Here is a 19,832-nt window from a genome sequence, read left to right as displayed (position 1 = left end):
AATCTTAACTTAGACTCAAGGAATTCACAAAGCACGTGAAGAAAGCATGAAACAACTGACACAACCGCAAAGGTGAAGTTGCCATCATTACTAGTAGGCTTTCATTTTGACCACACAACTATATAACCCATGTTCTTCCCTGACACAAGGATATGCTTTCACCTCACCTCCTCAGTCCTATGTTTCTCAACTAGAAATTTCCAATCTTTCATTATAGAAAAATCTAGGTCCGCCAAAAAGAATATCCAAATATTAAAAAATATTCATTCTCAATATTCCAGCTTGCCTTAGAGCTATTGTCACCTAAATATCCTACTTATTATACAAGACATGTAAAGAAAGCTAATTGATCAAAAGTTTTGTAGGAGGAAAACAAAAGAGCAAATGATACTATGCTGAAAATAATGGCGTTAAAGATAGCACCATAATGCTTATCCAAGTATTGATGATTCATTCTAATGGCAATCCAGTATCAAAAGCTGGTCAACGGCCACGAATTACTCAACTTGAACTGAATAACTGGGTACATTAAAACAAGAAACATGCTCCAGAGGCTAAATATTCTCATCTTTATCTGATTGCAAGAACATTGACAAACCTTAACGAATAACATACCACACTAGAGCTGCAAATTACAAATAGACTACAAACAAGATGAAACAAATTGTAGTAAATGCCAATAAGCTACCTATACAAACACAAAGCTAACTGCCACTCAAATTTACTGCCAAAAGGTTAGCTCAAATTTGATATCTTGAGATTCTTTTCCTGCTGATCTGTAAGCAGGCAGGGACCATAGTCTAAGTCAGAAGCACACCAAGATTCATTGGCTATCCCCACGTTTGGAGAGATGCCTTTCTTGCCCCAACCAGAGAGCAGACAGATCAGTCATTCTGTCATTGGCATGCTTGTTACAATTTTACAAACAACCATTAGAGGCGTAAAAAAAGAGGATTTGTAAAGTAGAGCTTCTCAAGGCAGTATATGGGTTTTTCTTTGTGTGTTATTGTGTGCTACGTGTTAACCCACTCCGTGCCACAGTCCTGCAGATAAATAAGATATTATTTGAAGTTAAGAATACTTAACATCAGAAAAATAAAAAAATGTGTAAGTAACAATTTCATATTATGCAGTATTATATTCTTGCAAGGATGAATGAACTGTAATTGGAGAAAATTCAAACTGTTAGCAGCTTAATCAAATCAAAATTTTCTGTAGTAAAGGAAAGCACAATTAGCTCCATGCTACTAGGAGACCACGGCAACTTTCCTTGTGGTTGCACCTAATGATCCAGAAGCCTAATGTTTTAGCTAGCCGAACAGCAACAAGAGTACCATAAGCTGTCATGAATCAGAACTGCCTTAGGATAAACTACCTACCGTTTGAACTTCCTCCTGAATTAGCAGCAGAAATTCTCTGAAAAACAATTCAGAACTTCTACCAGAGTTGAACTTTAGAAGCAGAAATCCTCCGTAAAACTATTTTTCAAGACAAGAAAGTTATGTTCAAAGCTTTTGTGAGGTACAACACTTGTATTTGGAAAGCAGAATCTCTGAGTATCCAGGTTGCTCTTTCAGAATATCAGATGAAAGAAGATAGAAAAGTTGGTGGGTTCTTTGTTTGCAATAACCCCATACCACGGAGTTTCTCTAAGCTGATGTTGTCCGTTTTAAAGAGCAACCTTCTTAAGCTGCTGACGCAGCTTCTCAAAGAGACAGTGTCTCCTCCATAATTTCAAAATATTGGCCTCTGGTTTTAGGTAAAATTTAGGTAAATGTACCAAGTCCTTTAGGGTCATCGGGCAGAATTGGATAACTTCTTTGGCTTTATTGAGGGACTCCAATCGAGAAAGCCCTATAGTCGACCTACTTCCATCTTAAAGCATTGAAGAAAGGCAGGCAGCTTTGCCAGAGCCAATGATGCCAACCAACTCGACAAAGACATCTCTTTTCAACTAACATTAAACTTTGCGTGCCCCTGGAGCACTATAAGTTTGTGACAGGTTTTTGCTACTATTAAATTTTATGTCAGAGCAGTAGTATAACAAATTCCTCACAGCTTGAAACACACGTGTCAAAGAGAGCCCAACTTAGGAGGTCCTAACTCCTAGCTGTGCCCCCCCCCCCCCCCCCAAGCCCCACAAAAAAAAACCTCCCATCTCTCTCTTAACATCCACTCAGCTAGAAGCATAGGAGCACAGAATTAGAGAGCCCAGGTAGGTGAAAATTTTGGTCATAATACACAAATGATGTATGAACCACGTAGTGAAGAGATTCTGGTACATCGACAAAGTAGTGACTGAAAGTCAACTACTATTCAACCTAACCAAAAAGAAAGGAATCTCTTCTGTGATTAAAATGTTTTTCTTTATGCAAGTGCAGATTTCCAGAAAAACGAAGTTTATAAGAAGGCATTAGGCACACCACCCTACACATAACAGATGATGACCCAACACCTCTGCGGAAACTGCACTCAGACCGACCACCTATATCCCTCTCGTCTTTTTTTTAAATAAGAAACAGGCTTCACAATATAGATTATCCCACTCGTCTTTCAATAACAAACAAGGTCAGATACTTAGAACCCTAGCATACACTTCAAACAGTCTACCAGAACACTAAGGGACAGTTACACCTTTTTTTTTAATAACCATGATGCATACGCCAGCTTGCGCGCACCTAGACTAATTCCATGGGGTACCTGCTACCTCCCACCAGCACAAGTACCGAATAACTCAGTCCACCAAGGCTTGATCAACCAACTTCATTGACACCCTTGGGTCTCTAAGGATTGTTACATCTATACATGTCTCGCTGGAAAAATAGAAATATTTCGTCTCTATCAAGGCTGAGCAAAGAATGATGTAATTATGTCAGTAACCTTCCCTCTCGTTTTTTTTTAAATAAGAAACAGGCTTCACAATATAGATTATCCCTCTCGTCTTTCAATAACAAACAAGGTCACATACTTAGAACCCTAGCATACACTTCAAACAGTCTACCAGAACACTAAGGGACAGTTACACCTTTTTATTTTAATAACCATGGTGTCCAGGCCAGCTTGCGCGTACCTAGACTAATTCCATGGGATACCTGCTACCTCCCACCAGCACAGGTACCAAATAACTCTGTCCACCAAGGCTTGGTCAACCCACTTCATTGACACCCTTGGGTGTCTAAGGATTGTTACATCTATACATGTCTCACTTGAAAAATAGAAATATTTCATCTCTATCAAGGTGAGCAACGAATGATGTAATTATGTCAGTGTACGGACACATACAAGTCGTAACCCCTCCATCCCCCCCCCCCCCCCAAAACATGTATATTGATAGGTTAAAGATGGCTGATATTCAAATGACAAGTTTGAACATTGCAAATTATCACAAGGGCTATGTGAACTGCTTGCAACAAATATGTTAAAACCATATCCAATTTGCATCACTTACTAAACTTCAACTGTGGTGAAAACAAGCAGTACAGCTAGAAAGCGGACATATTCTGGAGGCTACATGCATACAAGTGCACAACTTTTCCCATCATCTCAAAGCATGTAAAAAGGGCTAAAAGAATATTCCTTGTTTCTTTTCTTGAATCAAACAATATTAGTTAAATAGGTCACCAATCACCATCATAGATCACAAAATACATGTGTCTGGATCGAACAAGAATAACTTATATGTCACAGTACATAATTGGATTAACCAAGTATTGCTATGAAACCAATATTGAAGACATACCTTCCAGGAAGCAGCTGAGAACTGTTCACAGGACCCTTAGAATTTCCGAATCTTTTTGCCCTATTTTCTTGTTCTTTCTCAACACGCATAGCAGCCACCTCTTTCTCCATGGCAGCAACCTCCCTTCTCATCTTTTTGGCCTCAACCTCCATGGCTTTTGTTAAAGTCTCTACTTTCTTAGCTAACATCTGATCCCAAGAAAGCAAAATAAGCACAAACATCAGAGCGAAGGAAGCCATAACTTTGCTGAGAAAGCAATCAGCCTAACCTCAATGGCGTCGTCCTTGTCTTTAAGACTTTGATCTTTTTCATGACCAGCTTTCCTCAAAGAAACTACTTCTTTTTGCAGTAAGTCATATAGTAGTCCAGGCACAGTATCTTCTGGTTCACTTACTGGTAGGCCAGTGGGTTTTTCATCCTGATTTGCTTTCCAAGAAGTACTCTCAGTCTCACTGTCCTTAGCTCCATCAACAGACTTGCTGCTGTTGAAATTTGGACCTGTTACATTCAGAAGTTTTTTACCCCTGTCCAATGATCTTGAGCCACCATCAAATGACTTTGAGGTCCCTTTCGCATGCTTCAAAACAGTACTGGATACAGAAGATCTCAGCTGAAATGATGGAGATCTCTTCGGTAAGAAGCCATTAGAGGTCAATTTGGAGATACTTTCAGCTCCACTGAGTGACTGCCGACGTGAAGGACCATTGCTTGAGCTTCTACCGTCTGGCGTACTGCGAGCGGCAGTGCTAGATGATCTCAATGTCTCTTCCAAGACCTTGAGCCTCAACTGATATTTCTCCTGAGTAAGAGATAGAAGTTAGGAAACTATGAAAATAACATCAAAAACCATGTTCAGGTGCCCCTTCTATTGGATAAAATATTACTTTTAACATGGCTTCTGACTTTGCAGTTCTTTCAGTGATTGCAAGCTTGTCACGTAGTTGTTGCATCTCACCCTGCAGTACATACTAAGGACTTAAATGACAAATATGAGCTCATTAAACCACATGAGCATAATGTAGTAAGTTCTATTAGGCCAGGATCCCCGATCTTATAAATTGCAAGCCATTGAAAACTATCATACCTGCAAAACCCTCCTCTCTTCAAGCCATTGTTTCACAGGCATTACTTTATCATTGGCATCTTTCCATTCATTAGCAACCACAGTTGCTACCCTGTTAGCTGTTACCTTGGCACGTGCTAGCTCGCGATCAAGAGTTTTTCTTTCTTCCTGGAAAATAGATTAGCAGATGTATTCCAACCTTTAGGATTCTCGACATATTAACTACCAAAAGTCTTTTTTATACAAAAACATTCTATCTAGGATAGTTTACATTCATTTCTTGAACTTTCCGTTGGTAATCCCGGACAGCATTAGCAGCTGCACCACCAGCCAGAACAGCCTCCTCAAGTTCGCGTACACTTTGGGTAAGTTTTTCAACCTCTGCAACCTTTTGGCGATGCATTCTGTCTAAGATTTTATTTTCTTCCTGATATATGTTATTGAAACAGAATAAGTGGAAATAGAATGCAACTAAATCACTAAGGTAGCGTTTGTCTCAGAAAGGGTGACAACACTTTTCCTGAATTTGTTTTCCAATTTTTGAAAAAGAATTTTTAAACCAAACACCATTAGAGTCTAATAGAGTTTGGGTAAACTGTAAAGAGAATTTTCCCAAAGAGAAACAAATATTTCATGAAGAAATTGAATAATCTTTTGATAACAAATGCCACCTAAATGCTCCAATGTTTTAAGCAGCAGAACCAACAGTCATATCATCAACATACCTGGCATATCTCTATCTGCTTCATCAGCTCTTGATTCTTATTCTGAAGGTCATCTACCATAGAAGCCTTTGCTAATGCTGACTGCACAGTTCTCTCTGCATCAAGTAAAGCTGCCTCTTTTGACTTGGTAAGACGGTCCAGAGCTTTATTATCATCTTGTAGTTTCGCAATCTGGAAAAAGATAAAGTAAAGAGTAAGAACGCATACTCATATGAGAGTGAGATTTACCGTCATTTACAGATGAAATGCAGGCAGACACCTCTTGACGAGCAAGTTTGAGTTCAGCCTCCAAAGGCGCAAGGATAGCCTCAATTGGGGGCATATCATCATCCTTTTGAGCAGCATGGACCCTTCGAAGGGTGGCTTCTGCTGCAAATTGAGCTGCCATGGATGCTTTCTTCTCATCGTTGATTTTCTTGATTTCAAGATTCTGTAAAGCAAGAAAAGTAAAGTTATAAAAGTTTACCCAAAAAGAAAGAATCTGTAATAAGAAGATTTTGAGTTTGTACCTTGCTTTCTAGAAGTGATTCTGTCAATTTGAGCTTCTCATAGACCCTTGACAACTCGTCAGTGAGCTGAATTATAAATCATAGAACAATGGAAACTTCTATATGAGCTTTTGTCCTTAAATACCAGGAGAAGAATAACAGTCACTACAGCAAAAAGTAATCAGATATTTTATGCAAAAATAGAGCTAAAAGACTGTTGCCAAATCACAAATGCAATCATAATCTAGATATGCCCATTTTCAACGAGTAGATTGCACTTTTTCGAGTTTTATAGATTATGTGCAAGAGCATGAGCCATGACATTCTTATTTTCAACTCACACACACAAAGTAAACATGAACCAAAGAGCATTTTTATGCAGCTTCCAAGAGATATGGAGATCTAGGAGTAGGATATCCTTAATATATTCAAAAGATGAAACAGAACGGATCACGTTTCCCAATTCTTCAAATAGAAATAACAAAGAAAACAGATAAATAACAGCAAATCTCATTCAAACAAGATTAAATTTATACAAGAAAAGTATCTGCTGGTTTTTAAGGGATCATACATATGAACAAAATGTGACAATTGAAATTCTATATTTCCACTTGTAACACTTGTGGAACAAAACAAAACAGATACAATATATCCTACAATTTCCTTTCACAAATATCCATTATCTTTTGGTTTCACAACCAATGCATTACCCTCCTAGTTACTTGCATCCAGTCTGAAATTCAGTTTACTAGCAATCAACACTGCTAAAACAGTGTCCTACTTCTATCCCCGAAAGAAATAATAGCATAACTAAATTTGCCAAACTATATCATACTGTGCTAAGAGTACCTCTTCAACAGCCTTTTCTCGTAGACGTTCGGACAACCTTAACGCCTTGATCTCCACTTGAGCTTCTGACAGTTCCCGGTCCTTATCTGCCGAAAATGACACCATTAGTACGATTCAGTCAACAATCCAGAACAGTTAAAACACCCAAATCGGAGTTGGATCCACAAACCTCTGACTTCATTCTCCAGTCGATTTAGCTCCAACTTGACCGGATCCGAGCCGTGGAGCAGGTTCATGAACTCATCGGCGTCTAGGCTCGGCCTCACCGCCGATGTCCTTCTCCGGGAAGAACCTTTGCCTCCTTCCTTGAAGGATGCCGACACTGTCAACGGCGTCGGAGTAACGGCAACTTCACTCGGTCTCACATTGCTCACCTCCGGCGTCTCCATATCGCCGGAAACCTCCGCCATCTCCGATCTGTTGACTTATTCCCCTATCTCACATCAAATGCATACAGTGAAAGATATACTAAAGTGGAGTAGTGTTTATTTTGAAGATGAAGAAAAGTAGTATATGTAATGCGAAAAAGCTTTTTGGTGTCTCGTTCTCTCTCTCTCTATCTCTCTTCAAGTGTTTAAGCTTAAAATCAGAGTGCTGTGCTGATGGCTTATGGGGTTTGTTTCTCTACAAATTTGTACTATTTACTATATCTCCTTGATTGAGATTGAGAGAGGAGGAGAAGACTGTTATTGTGACTAGTGTGGGTGTGTTTAGCTGTATGATCTGACCATATTTTAATACTCATATTATTATACTAGTATTATTTGATACTTCCACCTTATTTTACCATACTGCCCTTCCTTGCATGTCACTTTTTCTTTCCATATTTTCATTTTACAAGGAATTTATCAATCTATACTATATTAAAAGCACGAAAACCCTATCGAAATATCGTTCGCTTTTTTTTACCATTCGTAAGTACATTATATGTTGGATATAATAGTAATTGTAATAACGATTTTATTCAAAATTTTAAAAAAAAAACATTAATTGTCGACTACTTGCGGCAGGGGCGGATCCACCCCTTTAAGAAGGGGTGGCATGGCACCCGGTAAAATGATAAAATTTTTAGATACCTATGTTGAGATTTCCTTAAATTAGGTTAATTATCTAATCCTGCCACCCGCAACCGTAAACTAGACAAAAGTGTCATGGCTGTAGACCTTTTTGAAAGCTTTTCTCGTGTGTAAAATTCAAGGAATTTATCTTGAACCTTGTCTGACTTTCTCTTTTCTTTGTGCTTTCATTTCCTTTTGTCCCAGTCATTTCCCTTTTCGGCTACTGTTGATACCCAATTTTGCCCTCATATATTTTTCAAACAATATATATACTTTCAAATATCATTTTGCATTATTATTTAATTTATAAAATTTACACAAGCACTTCTTATAATTTTTCATAATTTTAGAGCTTTTAAATTAATTTTCTCGCATTAATTTACATAAAATATTCAGTAATTACCCTTTTAAATTATTTGTGATGACTTAATCACTTCAAATTATTATTTGCATCCCTAATACATTTTTGAAATATTTTTACTTCATTTTTATATAATTACAATTGTATTTTTAGGCTATTCGCATAAATTTGCAATAATAGCTCATATTTTGCATTCTTATTGCAATTGACATTTCATTTAGGGTTAAAATAATATTTTGTATTTTTTATAGTCTTCTATTATTGTTTAAAGTATTAATTTGCATAAGTAGCATTTTTATATATTTATTTAGTTATTTTATTAAATTATTTCCCTTTTAATTTTTATTTAAAAGAGCTGGCCCAATTTTTTAACTAATTTTCGGACCAAAAGGCCCAATACCCTAACCCAATAACCCCTAGCTCAACACCAGCAACCCACCACCCATACCCATTTAATTAACCCGCCCCAATCCCTCTTTAAAACCCTGGCCGTCGATCTCTAAGATCAACGACCCACAATCAACCTACCCTTTTAAATTATCCAACCCCAAACCCTAATCTCATTTCCCTCTAACCCACCACCCTGAAACCCTTCCCCTTCTCTGAAGAACCCTAATCGCCGCCTTCCTAAAACTCTCTGAATCCATCTCAAATATGGATTCTTTCCACGATCTTCTTACCTTATTTGTATTATCTCGTTACCATTCACCTGTTCGTGGTGTTACTTAGTACTTGCCCGATTTTGGCAAGTACTACCTCTCCGAATCAAGTGTAATCATCCTCAACCTACAAGATTCAGACGAAAATCCATTTGTATACACTCTCAACAGGATCATGTGGGTTCGATTCACCGAGATTCTTGGCTAATTTTTTGACCATTTGCCAACTAGGGTTTGTCCGATTTTTTTTTTACCTATTTCTACTCGGAATAGGATATGCATGTGACTTTCCTTGTTCCTGCTTAAATTTGACTAATTTTTTTCTCTATTTGTATTTAATTGATTGTTTTCCATATTTGTTCTTCCAATTTCTGTCACTATATAAACCCCTCCCAAGTCCCCTTTAAGACAGACTTTTAGGGTTTTGCTACTATCTTGCTCTGTATTCTGTATTGGCCGGCTGAAAGCCAAGGCCATTAACACCTTGTTACTTAACCTGTTCTTGGTGCGAGCATTGCCCTGAGTTCATCGAAGCTCTTAGGAACTTTGACGCATTGGGATTCTGGTGAGTTACTAGACTTTGTAATTTCATTCCTATGTATCTATGATTTGCATATATTTTCACTCCCGAAGTTCGTCAGTTTAATATATTTTTCTGGGCTGTTTTGTGTGCAATTCTGTTTGCTTTCTTCAATTTTTTAGGTCTCTTTAACTTTTAGCTTCAAGCATGCCTAAACTTGGTTCTATTAAGTAGATATTTTCCAAATCTGACTAGTCCATCTGTTAAGAATTACTACTGTTTGGGACCTTTACACTTGTTAGCATCTCTTGGTGTTTAATTTTGTATTAGGCCATCAATCTTGTTATTCGAATATGCTTTGCCTACATAATTTGTGCTCTCTTTCGTTAGCTAGTCGATTGTGTTTAAAACCTGAGTATGTACACTCACTATATGGCACAAATCTGTTTCTTATCCTATTCTGAATTGTTGTGATGATATCCTGCCTATATAGCATGTTTGATCCTGTTAGTATGCCCTTTAGCATGTTTAACCCCCCCCCCCCCATTCCCCGATTCACCAGTAGTTGTAATATGCTTTTCTCATGTCTAAATGATGTCATATTGCCAAATTAGCATGATTGTTTCATAACATCAGGACCTATACTTAGCATAATTTGGACCTCTTCCTTTATTATGAATTTGTGTATGTTATTGTCACCAATCCTGCAAATCTGTTCTGCTAATGTATGACCACTTATGCACTAGGTGTTGAACTTGTTCTTCTGAATCTTTGCTACGTTTGTTCTAAAGCCCCCAAGGCCTGTTTGATAATTTGCTCTATGTGCTCAACTTGACTATGTTTGTATCCCCTCAGCTTTGTCTCTCAGCCTTGGTTTACTATCCTTCACTTGTCATATATGCTCTCTCTTGAGTTCTCATTCTTAGCCGGCCGAAAACTAAGACTACCTAGGTTCTATTATTGATCACCCTAGTGTGAGCACTGCTCGGGGTCCAATTGAGACCCTTGTGAACTCTGACACACTAGGGCTTGGTCCTTAGTCATTCCCTAAATCTCAAACTACTCTTATTCATCCTATTCCATCCTGTTATTTGCTGTGTACCTGAATTGACTGATTTAAATGGTGCAACACTTGGTGCTATGGTTGAATAAATTGACTTTGGGCTCCTTTATGGATTCTGGGGTTGTGTGTTAGATATGGCCCATATTAGAGGTCTGGGTACGCTGTGTGAGAGTTGTTGAAGGCCCAGACAATGCTGGGTATTTCATGTTGAGCCTATTGTGGGCCTATTGTCACTGTTGTGTAACATTTGTATTTTTACTTATTATTAGGCCTGTAATAACTTTTGTATAAATAATTGGGGTATTAGTAAAAAGGGAAAATGGGTAGAATTTAATATTTACATGTAAAATGGGTAGATAACATGCCTATCGGACTTGGTAATTTATTTGCTATATGTGTTGTTCGATTACATGTACACTGTAGAAATCACAACATTAGAAGAAGCACATACACACATCGTCTGCTCGCAAACCCCAAATGCTGTAATTATATTTATTGTTATGTGTTATTAGAGAACCTGCCTATAAGAATTAGTTTCTCATCGATGTTTCTGTCAATCCTCACCGCCAACTAGAAATCATGCCTATAGGATTGCAATTATTCTACTTGGCGCTGCTCACCTAGAAATTATGCCTATAGGATTAAGATATGATGATAAAATAAGCTTTAAAGTGTTGTGCGTTAGAGATCCTGCCTATAGGAAATAATTGCTCGTTAATTGGTTAATACTAGACTACTCAAACATTGTTTCCTAAGCGTCAATGTTAGGAAAACCTGGACAATTCTGGAACTTTTCCTAACAGATTTTGTTATACTCAATTGCGTAGATCACCTAGGCATAACACATATAAGATTGGTAACTTAAAACCTTCAATAATCAGCTTGTAATACCTGAATAATTCTATCTGTAAGCAATGTCCTGCATCTGAAATTGCCCGCATACTTTGACTCAAAAATCACCTAGAAAGCATGTCTATAGGTTTAAGATTCTAGATTCTGCAGCTTCCTAATTGACATTTGTGTTTGCGTGCATTCACTGCTTAAGTGTGGAGGTGTAACGACCCGACTTGTCGTTTTAAGAATTTATGCCCCGTTCAATGACTTAAGGTCTCGAGCAGCTTCGCAATATGTATTATGACCCACGGGTGTGGTCGAGTTTGATTTACTAAAGATTCGGAATTAAATTAAACGAACAATCCTTAATTTGAAGCTTAAATGGAAAGAGTTGACCGGAGAGTTGACTTTTGAGAAAATGACTCCGGAATGGAATTTTGATGGTGTCAATAGCTCCGTATGATAATTTTAGACTTAGGAGCGTGTCCGAAAAATTATTTGGAGGTCTGTAGTGGAATTAAGCTTGAAATGCCGAAAGTTGAATTTTTGGGAAGTTTGACCGGGGGTTGACTTTTTTATATCGAGGTCGGAATCTGATTCTGGAAATTTGAATAGGTCCGTTATGTCATTTATGACTTGTGTGCAAAATTTGAAGTCATTCTGAATTGATTTGATGTGTTTCGGCACAAGATAAAGAATTTGAAAATTCAAAGTTCATAGATTTTGATTTGAGGTGCGATTCGTCGTTTTGATGTTGTCTGATGTGATTTAAGAATTTGACTAAGTTCGTATGATATTTTAGGACTTGATGGTATGTTTGGTTGAGGTCCCGGGGGGCCTCGGGTGAGTTTAGATGCCTAAAGGATCGAATTTGGATTTGGAGGAGAAGTTGAAGCAGAGGAGAAGTTGAAGCAGCTGGGCATCTGGTATGATCGCACCTGCCCGAAAAAGGGCCGCAGGTGCGAGCTCGCGGATGCGAGAAATGAGTCACGGAAGCGGAAAAATTCATGGGCTGGCCAGGCACCGCGGGTGCAAAAAATTTGCCGCAGGTGCGAAAAATTTGCCGCGGGTGTGAAAAATTTGCCGCGGATGCGAAGCCGTGGGTGCGAAAAAATTGCCGCGGGTGCGAAAAATTTTCCGCGGATGCAAAAACCCCTGGGCAATATAAAAACAGAGGGATTCCGAGCTTTTGCCATTTTCGAGCATTTCAAGCTCGGGCTGGGCGATATTTGAGCAAGGTTTTCACGGAAAAACTTGAGGTAAGTCCCTTGTGATCATTTTTACTCCATAATATTGAATTATCATCGAATAATCCGATTAGATTACATCTTTTTGAGGTGTAAATCAGGGGTTTGAACTTAGGGATTTGAAAACGAAAAATTAAGATTTGGAGGTCGAGTTGTTATTGGAATTCGATAAAATTGGTATGATTGAACTCGTATCGGAATGGGTGTTCAGATTTCATGAAAATTTTGTCGGGTTCTGAGGGGCGGGCCCCGCGTTGACTTTTGTTGACTTTTTGGAATAAATTTTTAAGTCGACATATTATTATCCGGAATTATTTCCGATAAATTTTAATGAGGTTATAAAATTAATTTGGTTAGATTTGAGCGGCCCAAAGGTCAATTCAAGCAAGAAGACGATTTTGGAATATCGGCATAACTTCAAAGAGGTAAGTATCTTGCCTAACCTCGAGTGGGGGAATTACCCCTTAGGCATTGAGTCTTATGTGAAAATTTTGTGGTTGGAAGCCATGTACGCGAGGCGACGAGTACATACTCGGACTTATATGTGCAAATTTTATTGGTTTAAAGTTTTAGATATCTTTATGTATTAAATTGGATAATTGTTGGCACTAGTAAATACTTGAGTTATCATGCTGCATTCCTTAAAAATCAAGTTTGTGTTTTATATAATAATTTGGTGTGATTGTTATTTGGATTTTATGTGAATTGTTGTATTGTGTTGTGGATTAAACACTCTCCTTGACGTTATTTATGCTTCCTACCTTGCTTGTTAATGATATACATATGCTTGGTGAGGAAGAGTGTAAAGCACGAAGGGTGATGCCGTGCCATTTGAATTATCTTATCATGTGAGGGAGAGTGTAAAGCACGAAGGGTGATGCCGTGCCATTGAGAGTGTAAAGCACGAAGGGTGATGCCGTACCGTTTCATTTATATTATCAGGTGAGGATGAGAGTAAAAGCCCAAAGGGTGATGCCGTGTCGTTTTATTTATATTATCAGGTGAGGATGAGAGTAAAAGCACGAAGGGGGATGCCGTGCAATTATTTTTATATTATCATATACTCATGGCACGAAAGGTGTTTGCGTGCAGGAGAGTACGAGAGACATACATTATATTGTGATATTGTTTGTTGTGTATACATTCATGCCTTTATCTTGAGATGTTATTGTGCACCTATGTTTTTTATATGACTTGTAGTCGTTGTTGCTTCCTGGGTGCCTCTACTTTATTCTTTTTTTTATTGTTATTGGCACTTCTCCCACTTAGTTGGTACTGTTGTATGTATGTACTGTGAGAAAGATATAAATGCACGAAGGGTGTTGTCGTGCCAATTGATTTGATCTACATACATATATATATATATATATATATATATATATATATATATATATATATATATATATATTGGGTGAGAATGAGATAAGTGCACGAAGGTATTGCCGTGCCATTATTGGGTGAGAATGAGATAAGTGCACGAAGGTATTGCCGTGCCATTTGATGTGATGTGTTGAATATGTTTCTCACGCCATGAAAGTTAAATGAGGCGTCACATGGTGACTTTTATTCGAAAGAATTATATTTGAAAGTTATTTACTTGAAAGAATTATATTTGAAAGATATTTACTTGAAAGAATAATATTTGAAAGTTATTTACTTGAAAGAATTATATTTGAAAGATATTTACTTGAAAGAATTATATTTGAAAGATATTTACTTGAAAGAATTATATTTGAAAGATATTTACTTGAAAAAATTTATATTTGAAAGATATTTACTTGAAAGAATTATATTTGAAAGATATTTACTTGAAAAAATTATATTTGAAAGTTATTTACTTGAAAGAATTATATTTGAAAGATATTTACTTGAAAGAATTATATTTGGAAGATATTTACTTGAAAGAATTATATTTGGAAGATATTTACTTGAAAGTTATTTACTTGAAATAATTATATTTGAAAGATATTTACTTGAAAGAATTTATATTTGAAAGATATTTACTTGAAAGAATTATATTTAAAAAATATTTACTTGAAAGATATATATTTGGAAGATATTTACTTGAAAGAATTATATTTGAAAGTTATTTACTTGAAAGAATTATATTTGAAAGATATTTACTTGAAAGAATTTATATTTGAAAGATATTTACTTGAAAGAATTATATTTGAAAGATATTTACTTGAAGGAATTATATTCGAAAGATATTTATTGGAAAGAATTATATTCAGAAGAGGTTTATTTGAAAGAATGCTATTTGAAAGATATATTTATTTGAAGAAAGTATATTTGAGATATATTTATTGAAAATAATTATATTCTAGAGACTTTCATTGAAAGACTTATAGATAAAAAAAATGTATATTTTGAAAGACTTGATTAATTGGTTGTACCTGTGTTTATTATTCGTTGAGTAATATTTATGATATTCCTGTTACCTTGATGTATAAATCACTAGTTGATTGGTATTTCCCTTATTGTTATTTGTTTTCTATTATTTTCGTATGCTATATTGCACAGATTATTAGACTAGTGAGTGTCTTGACTGTACCTCGTCTCTACCCCATTGAGGTTAGTCTTGATACTTACTGGGCACCACTGTGGTGTGCTCACTCTACACTTCTGCACATTTTTGTGCAGAGCCAGGTATTGAAGATACTGGATTGAGCAGAGTTAAAGCGGGATCGTAAGGATTCAAGGTAGAGCTGCTTGGTCGACGCAGTCCCTTGGAGTCTTTTCATTTCATTGTACTGTTAACTTGTAATCAAACAGTATTGTATATTCGGTCCTCGTGATCATGCTATGTATTCAGTTAGAGTTCGTGACTCAGTACTACCAGTCTTCATAGGTAGTATATTGTAATTATTTTCGCGGTTAGTTTCAAACAAAAAAAAATGGCTTCAAAAGGTAATTGAAATCGGCTTACCTAGTCTTAGAGATTAGGTGCCATCACGACTCCTGTGGTGAGATTTTGGGTCGTGACAAGTTGGTATCAGAGCTCTAGGTTCATAGGTTCTACGAGTTACGAACGAGTCTAGTAGAGTCTTGCGGATCGGTACAGAGACGTCTGTACTTATCTTCGAGAGGCTACAGAACTGTTAGGAAATTTCCATTTCTTTCATTCTTGTCGTGCGAAATTTGTTGAATTTGGAATTTGAACCTTTTTATCTCCATTCTCTCACAGATGGTGAGGACACGTGCTACTGAGTTAGCTGAGCAGGCATCCGCACATACTGCTAGGGCTGCAAGAGGCCGGGGTCGTGGTAGAGGCCGAGGTAGAGGTCGAGGAAGGGCACGTGCTGCGACTAGAGCACCTGTCAGAACAACAGTTGAGGAGCCACTAGTAGGTCCAGTTGGGGAGACAGGTACCAGAAGCACCTGTTGTTACCCCCGGACTTCAGGAGACTTTGGCACAGTTCCTGAGTATGTTTGGTACATTAACTCAGGCGGGATTGATCTCTGTTGCACTAAACATTCCGCAGATTGGGGGAGTAGCTCAGACTCCTACCACAACTACAGAGCAGCAGGTTCACGTTGGTCAGGTTTCAGGTTTAGTACCTGTACAAACTGTTATTTCGGTTCGGCCTGAGGTCAGGCCCGAGGCATCAGAAGAAGAACAAAAGAGACTTGAAAGGTTTAAGAAATATGATCCACCAACTTTCAGTGGCACAGCTACAGAGGATGCCCAAGAATTTCTAGAAAATTGTCACCGTATTCTCTGCACCATGGGAATTGTGGAGGTGAGCGGAGTTGCCTTTACTACATTTCAACTGTCAGGCGCAGCGTATCGATGGTGGCAAATCTATGAAGAAGGTAGACCAGCCGATGCCACACCACCAACTTGGGTTCAATTTTCGGAAATGTTCTTGAAAGAGTTTGTTCCCCAGACTCTCAGAGATGCGTGGCGCACAGAGTTTGAACGGTTGCGTCAGGGCACTATGACAGTGTCAGAATATGCTATCAGGTTCAGTGAGTTAGCCCGTCATGCACCTATCTTGGTTCTTACAATCAGAGAGCGGGTCCGCAGATTCATTGAGGGGCTCGAATATGATATTAAAATATGCATAGCTTGAGAATTGCAAACTGATACTCCATTTCAACAAGTAGTAGAGATTATTGTCACGACCCAATTTCACCTATAAGTCATGATGGCGCCCAACACTACAGCTAGGCAAGCCAACTAATAAGTCAAACGTACATTGGTTAAACTTTTATTCAAAGAAAATAATAAAACTACAAACTTCTACCAATGTGTGTGCCAAGACCCGGTGTCACAAGTGCATGAGCATCTAGTAGATTATACAAAACTCCAAATACTGTCTGAAATAAAATAGACAGAATATAAATATCAGAAGAGACACTGGTAGCTGCAGAACGGCTCAGAAAGGCAGCTCACCACTATGCCTCGGGATGACGTGAGTATGTGATGATAGGTCCTCCACTAGTACCTGTCTCAGATCCTGCACAAAATGTACATCAAGTGTAGTATGAGTACGTAAACAACGTGTACCCAGTAAGTATCAAGCCTAATCTCGAAGTGGTAGAGACGAGATGGCCGACTTTGACAAGAGATGGCCGACTTTGACACTAACTATGGGTCAATAATAATTGAAATAAAATTAGGATATTCAAATCAGCATGATTTACAGAATTTACAAATAATTTATTTAATCAGCGAAAATAATCAAATTCCTTCAAATGTAATAATTCTCAATATATTAGTTAAATTCCTTCAATTCAAATAAATTCCAATTTATCAATTAAATCTCATTTACAGGAGTAACAATTAATTCCTAAACAAGCAAGAATAATAATTCATTAAATTCCAATGATTTTCCAATTTATTACTTAGCTTCACAAGCTGAAATAAATTATTAAAGTATCGTGTAATTATTATTATTAAGCACGATTTCTGCCGAGGACGTACGACCCGATCCAGAGTGTCGTGTACACTGCCGAGGGACGTGCGGCGCGATCCATAGATGCATCTATCCTGCCGAGGCGTTCGGCCCGCTCCACAAGAAAGGAGGACATTTTCTTATGTGCCTCCGGAAGGAGAGTATATTCATTATAAGATGAATTTAGGAGGAGAACAATTTCTTTTAATAATTAATTGATTTAAACAGACAATCAAGCCTATGAGATTTTTATCCTTTAATATCTTTATCTAACGATTCACAATATATTCATATAGATATCAATTAATATAAATAAATCAAAGAATACAATTTACACAAGTAAGGCATGCTTTGAGTCCTAAACTACCCGGACTTTAGCATTAATAGTAGCTACGCACGGGCTCTCGTCACCTTGTGCGTACATAGCCCCCCACAATTAGCAACAATTATTTAATTTTAATCACCTATGAGGTAATTTCCCCCTCACAAGATTAGACAAGAGACTTACCTCGTCTTGCTCCAATTTAATCCACTATAGGGCCTTTTCCACGATTATCCAACTCCGTCTAGCTCGAATTTAGCCAAAATAATTCGATAAAATCACTAAATATTGTATAAATCAATTCTATAAGAAAATACTACATTTTTAAGAAAAGATTCCGAAATTAATTAAAAATTTGCCCGCGGGGCCCACATCTCGAAATCCGACAAAAGTTATGAAATCTGACAACTCATTCAATTACGAGTCCAACCATATCAGTTTCACTCAAATCCGACTCCGAATCGATACCGAAATCTCAAAATTTCGTTTTTATGAGATTTCTAAACTTTTCCAAATTTCAATCTCAAAACACTAATTAAATTGTGAAAATAATGATATACTTGTATATGTAGACCAAATCCGAGTTAGAATCACTTACCCCAATGTTTTTCCTTTGAAAATCTGCCAAAAATCGTCTCTGCTCAAGCTCAAGTTCGTCAAAAATGGCAAATGGGACGAATGCCCTCTTTTTATAAAACTGCCCAGCAGCCTTCGGAACTGGTCCTCGAACTGGGCCTCGATCGGGGCTTCGATCACAAGCTCAAGCCTGGACCTCGGTCATGGCCTCGATCAGGGCATCGAGGTTGGGCCTTCGATCATAGCCTCAATCATGGCATCGATCTTGAGCCTTCGATCAGGGCATCGAGCATGGGTCTCGATCCTAGCCCTCGAGCCTTACCTTCGATCATGCCCTCGAGCCATGCCTTCGATTGAGGCTTCGATACTGAGTCTCGTCCCTGGCTTCGACTCAGGACTCGATCGTGGGCTCGATATCTGGGTTCGATCTGAGGCTCGATCACAGCCCAGAATATGCAGTAGAAGAGAAAATTGTAGCAGCTTTTTAAGTCCAACTTTTGATCCGTTAACCATCCGAAACTCACCCGAGGCCCTCGGGACCTCAACCAAATATACCAACAAGTCCTAAAATATCATACAAACTTAGTCGAACCTCTAAATCACATCAAACAACGCTAAAATCATGAATCATACCCCAATTCAAGCTTAATGAAACTAAGAGTTTTTAACTTCTACATTCAATGTCGGAACCTATCAAATCAACTCCGATTGACCTCAAATTTTACACACAAGTCATAAATTACTTAACGGAGCTATGAAAATTTTCGGAACTGGATTCCGACTCCGGTATCAAAAAGTCAACTCATCAGTCAAACTTCCAAACTTAAATTCCTGTTTTTAGTCATTTCAAGCCTAATTTAACTACGAACTTTCAAATAAAATTCCGAACACGCTCCTAAGTCCAAAATCACCATACGGAGCTGTTGGAATCATCAAAATTCTATTCCGGGGTCGTTTTCTCAAAATGTTGACCGAAGTCAAACTTAGCACTTTAAGGCCAACTTAAGGAACCAAGTGTTCCGGTTTCACCCTCAAACACTTCCAAATTCCGAACCAACCATCTCCGCAAGTCATAAATCATTACAAGCACCTACAAGAAATTTTATTTTAGGGAACGGGGTTCTAAAAGTTAAAATGACCGGTTGGGTCATTACATTCTCCACCTCTTAAACAAACGTTCCTCCTCGAACGGGTTTAGAATTGTACCTGGAATGCTGAATAAGTGTGGATATCTGCTCCGCATGTCTTCCTCGGCCTCCCAAGTCGCTTACTCGACTGGTTGGCCCCTCCACTGGACTTTTACTGCAAAAATCCTCTTGGACCTCAACTGGCGAACCTGTTTATCAACAATGGTAATTGGCTCCTCTTCATAACCCAAGCTATTATCTAGCTGAACTGTGTTGAAGTCTAACACATGTGATAGGTCG

The 19,832-nt window shown here is 37.9% G+C and overlaps 1 protein-coding gene across 2 annotated transcripts; it reads right to left on the bottom strand.

Moving 5' to 3' along the window:
- Positions 1-506: 506 nt before the first annotated feature.
- On the bottom strand, positions 507-7,570 carry LOC104104281 (microtubule-associated protein 70-2-like). Of its 2 annotated transcripts, XM_009612325.4 has the most exons (11): positions 7,034-7,570; positions 6,865-6,950; positions 6,037-6,102; positions 5,787-5,957; positions 5,528-5,698; positions 5,074-5,229; positions 4,824-4,970; positions 4,624-4,695; positions 4,008-4,538; positions 3,740-3,927; positions 507-1,043 (listed from the first exon to the last, which is right to left on the bottom strand). In XM_009612325.4, exons 1-11 carry the CDS (start codon positions 7,272-7,274, stop codon positions 1,004-1,006), a joined length of 1,869 nt encoding a protein of 622 aa, XP_009610620.1. In that variant the 5' UTR covers positions 7,275-7,570; the 3' UTR covers positions 507-1,003. The 2 variants fall into 2 exon arrangements, with proteins under 2 accessions (XP_009610620.1, XP_018628992.1); XM_018773476.3 differs by lacking the exon at positions 4,624-4,695.
- Positions 7,571-19,832: the final 12,262 nt, after the last annotated feature.

The sequence above is a fragment of the Nicotiana tomentosiformis genome, chromosome 8, assembly GCF_000390325.3.
Source record: "Nicotiana tomentosiformis chromosome 8, ASM39032v3, whole genome shotgun sequence".
In the NCBI taxonomy this organism is placed as follows: Eukaryota; Viridiplantae; Streptophyta; class Magnoliopsida; order Solanales; family Solanaceae; genus Nicotiana; species Nicotiana tomentosiformis.
This window is presented reverse-complemented; position numbering and strand designations above follow the sequence as displayed.

Excerpts from the sequence above, each read along its gene's own strand:
- LOC104104281 (XM_009612325.4), bottom strand. The coding sequence starts at position 7,274 with ATGGCGGAGGTTTCCGGCGATATGGAGACGCCGGAGGTGAGCAATGTG. Across the intron at positions 5,958-6,036 it reads AATCACTTCTAGAAAGCAAG|AATCTTGAAATCAAGAAAAT; the intron begins GTACAAACTCAA and ends CTTGCTTTACAG. Across the intron at positions 5,699-5,786 it reads TCAAACTTGCTCGTCAAGAG|ATTGCGAAACTACAAGATGA; the intron begins GTGTCTGCCTGC and ends ATCTTTTTCCAG.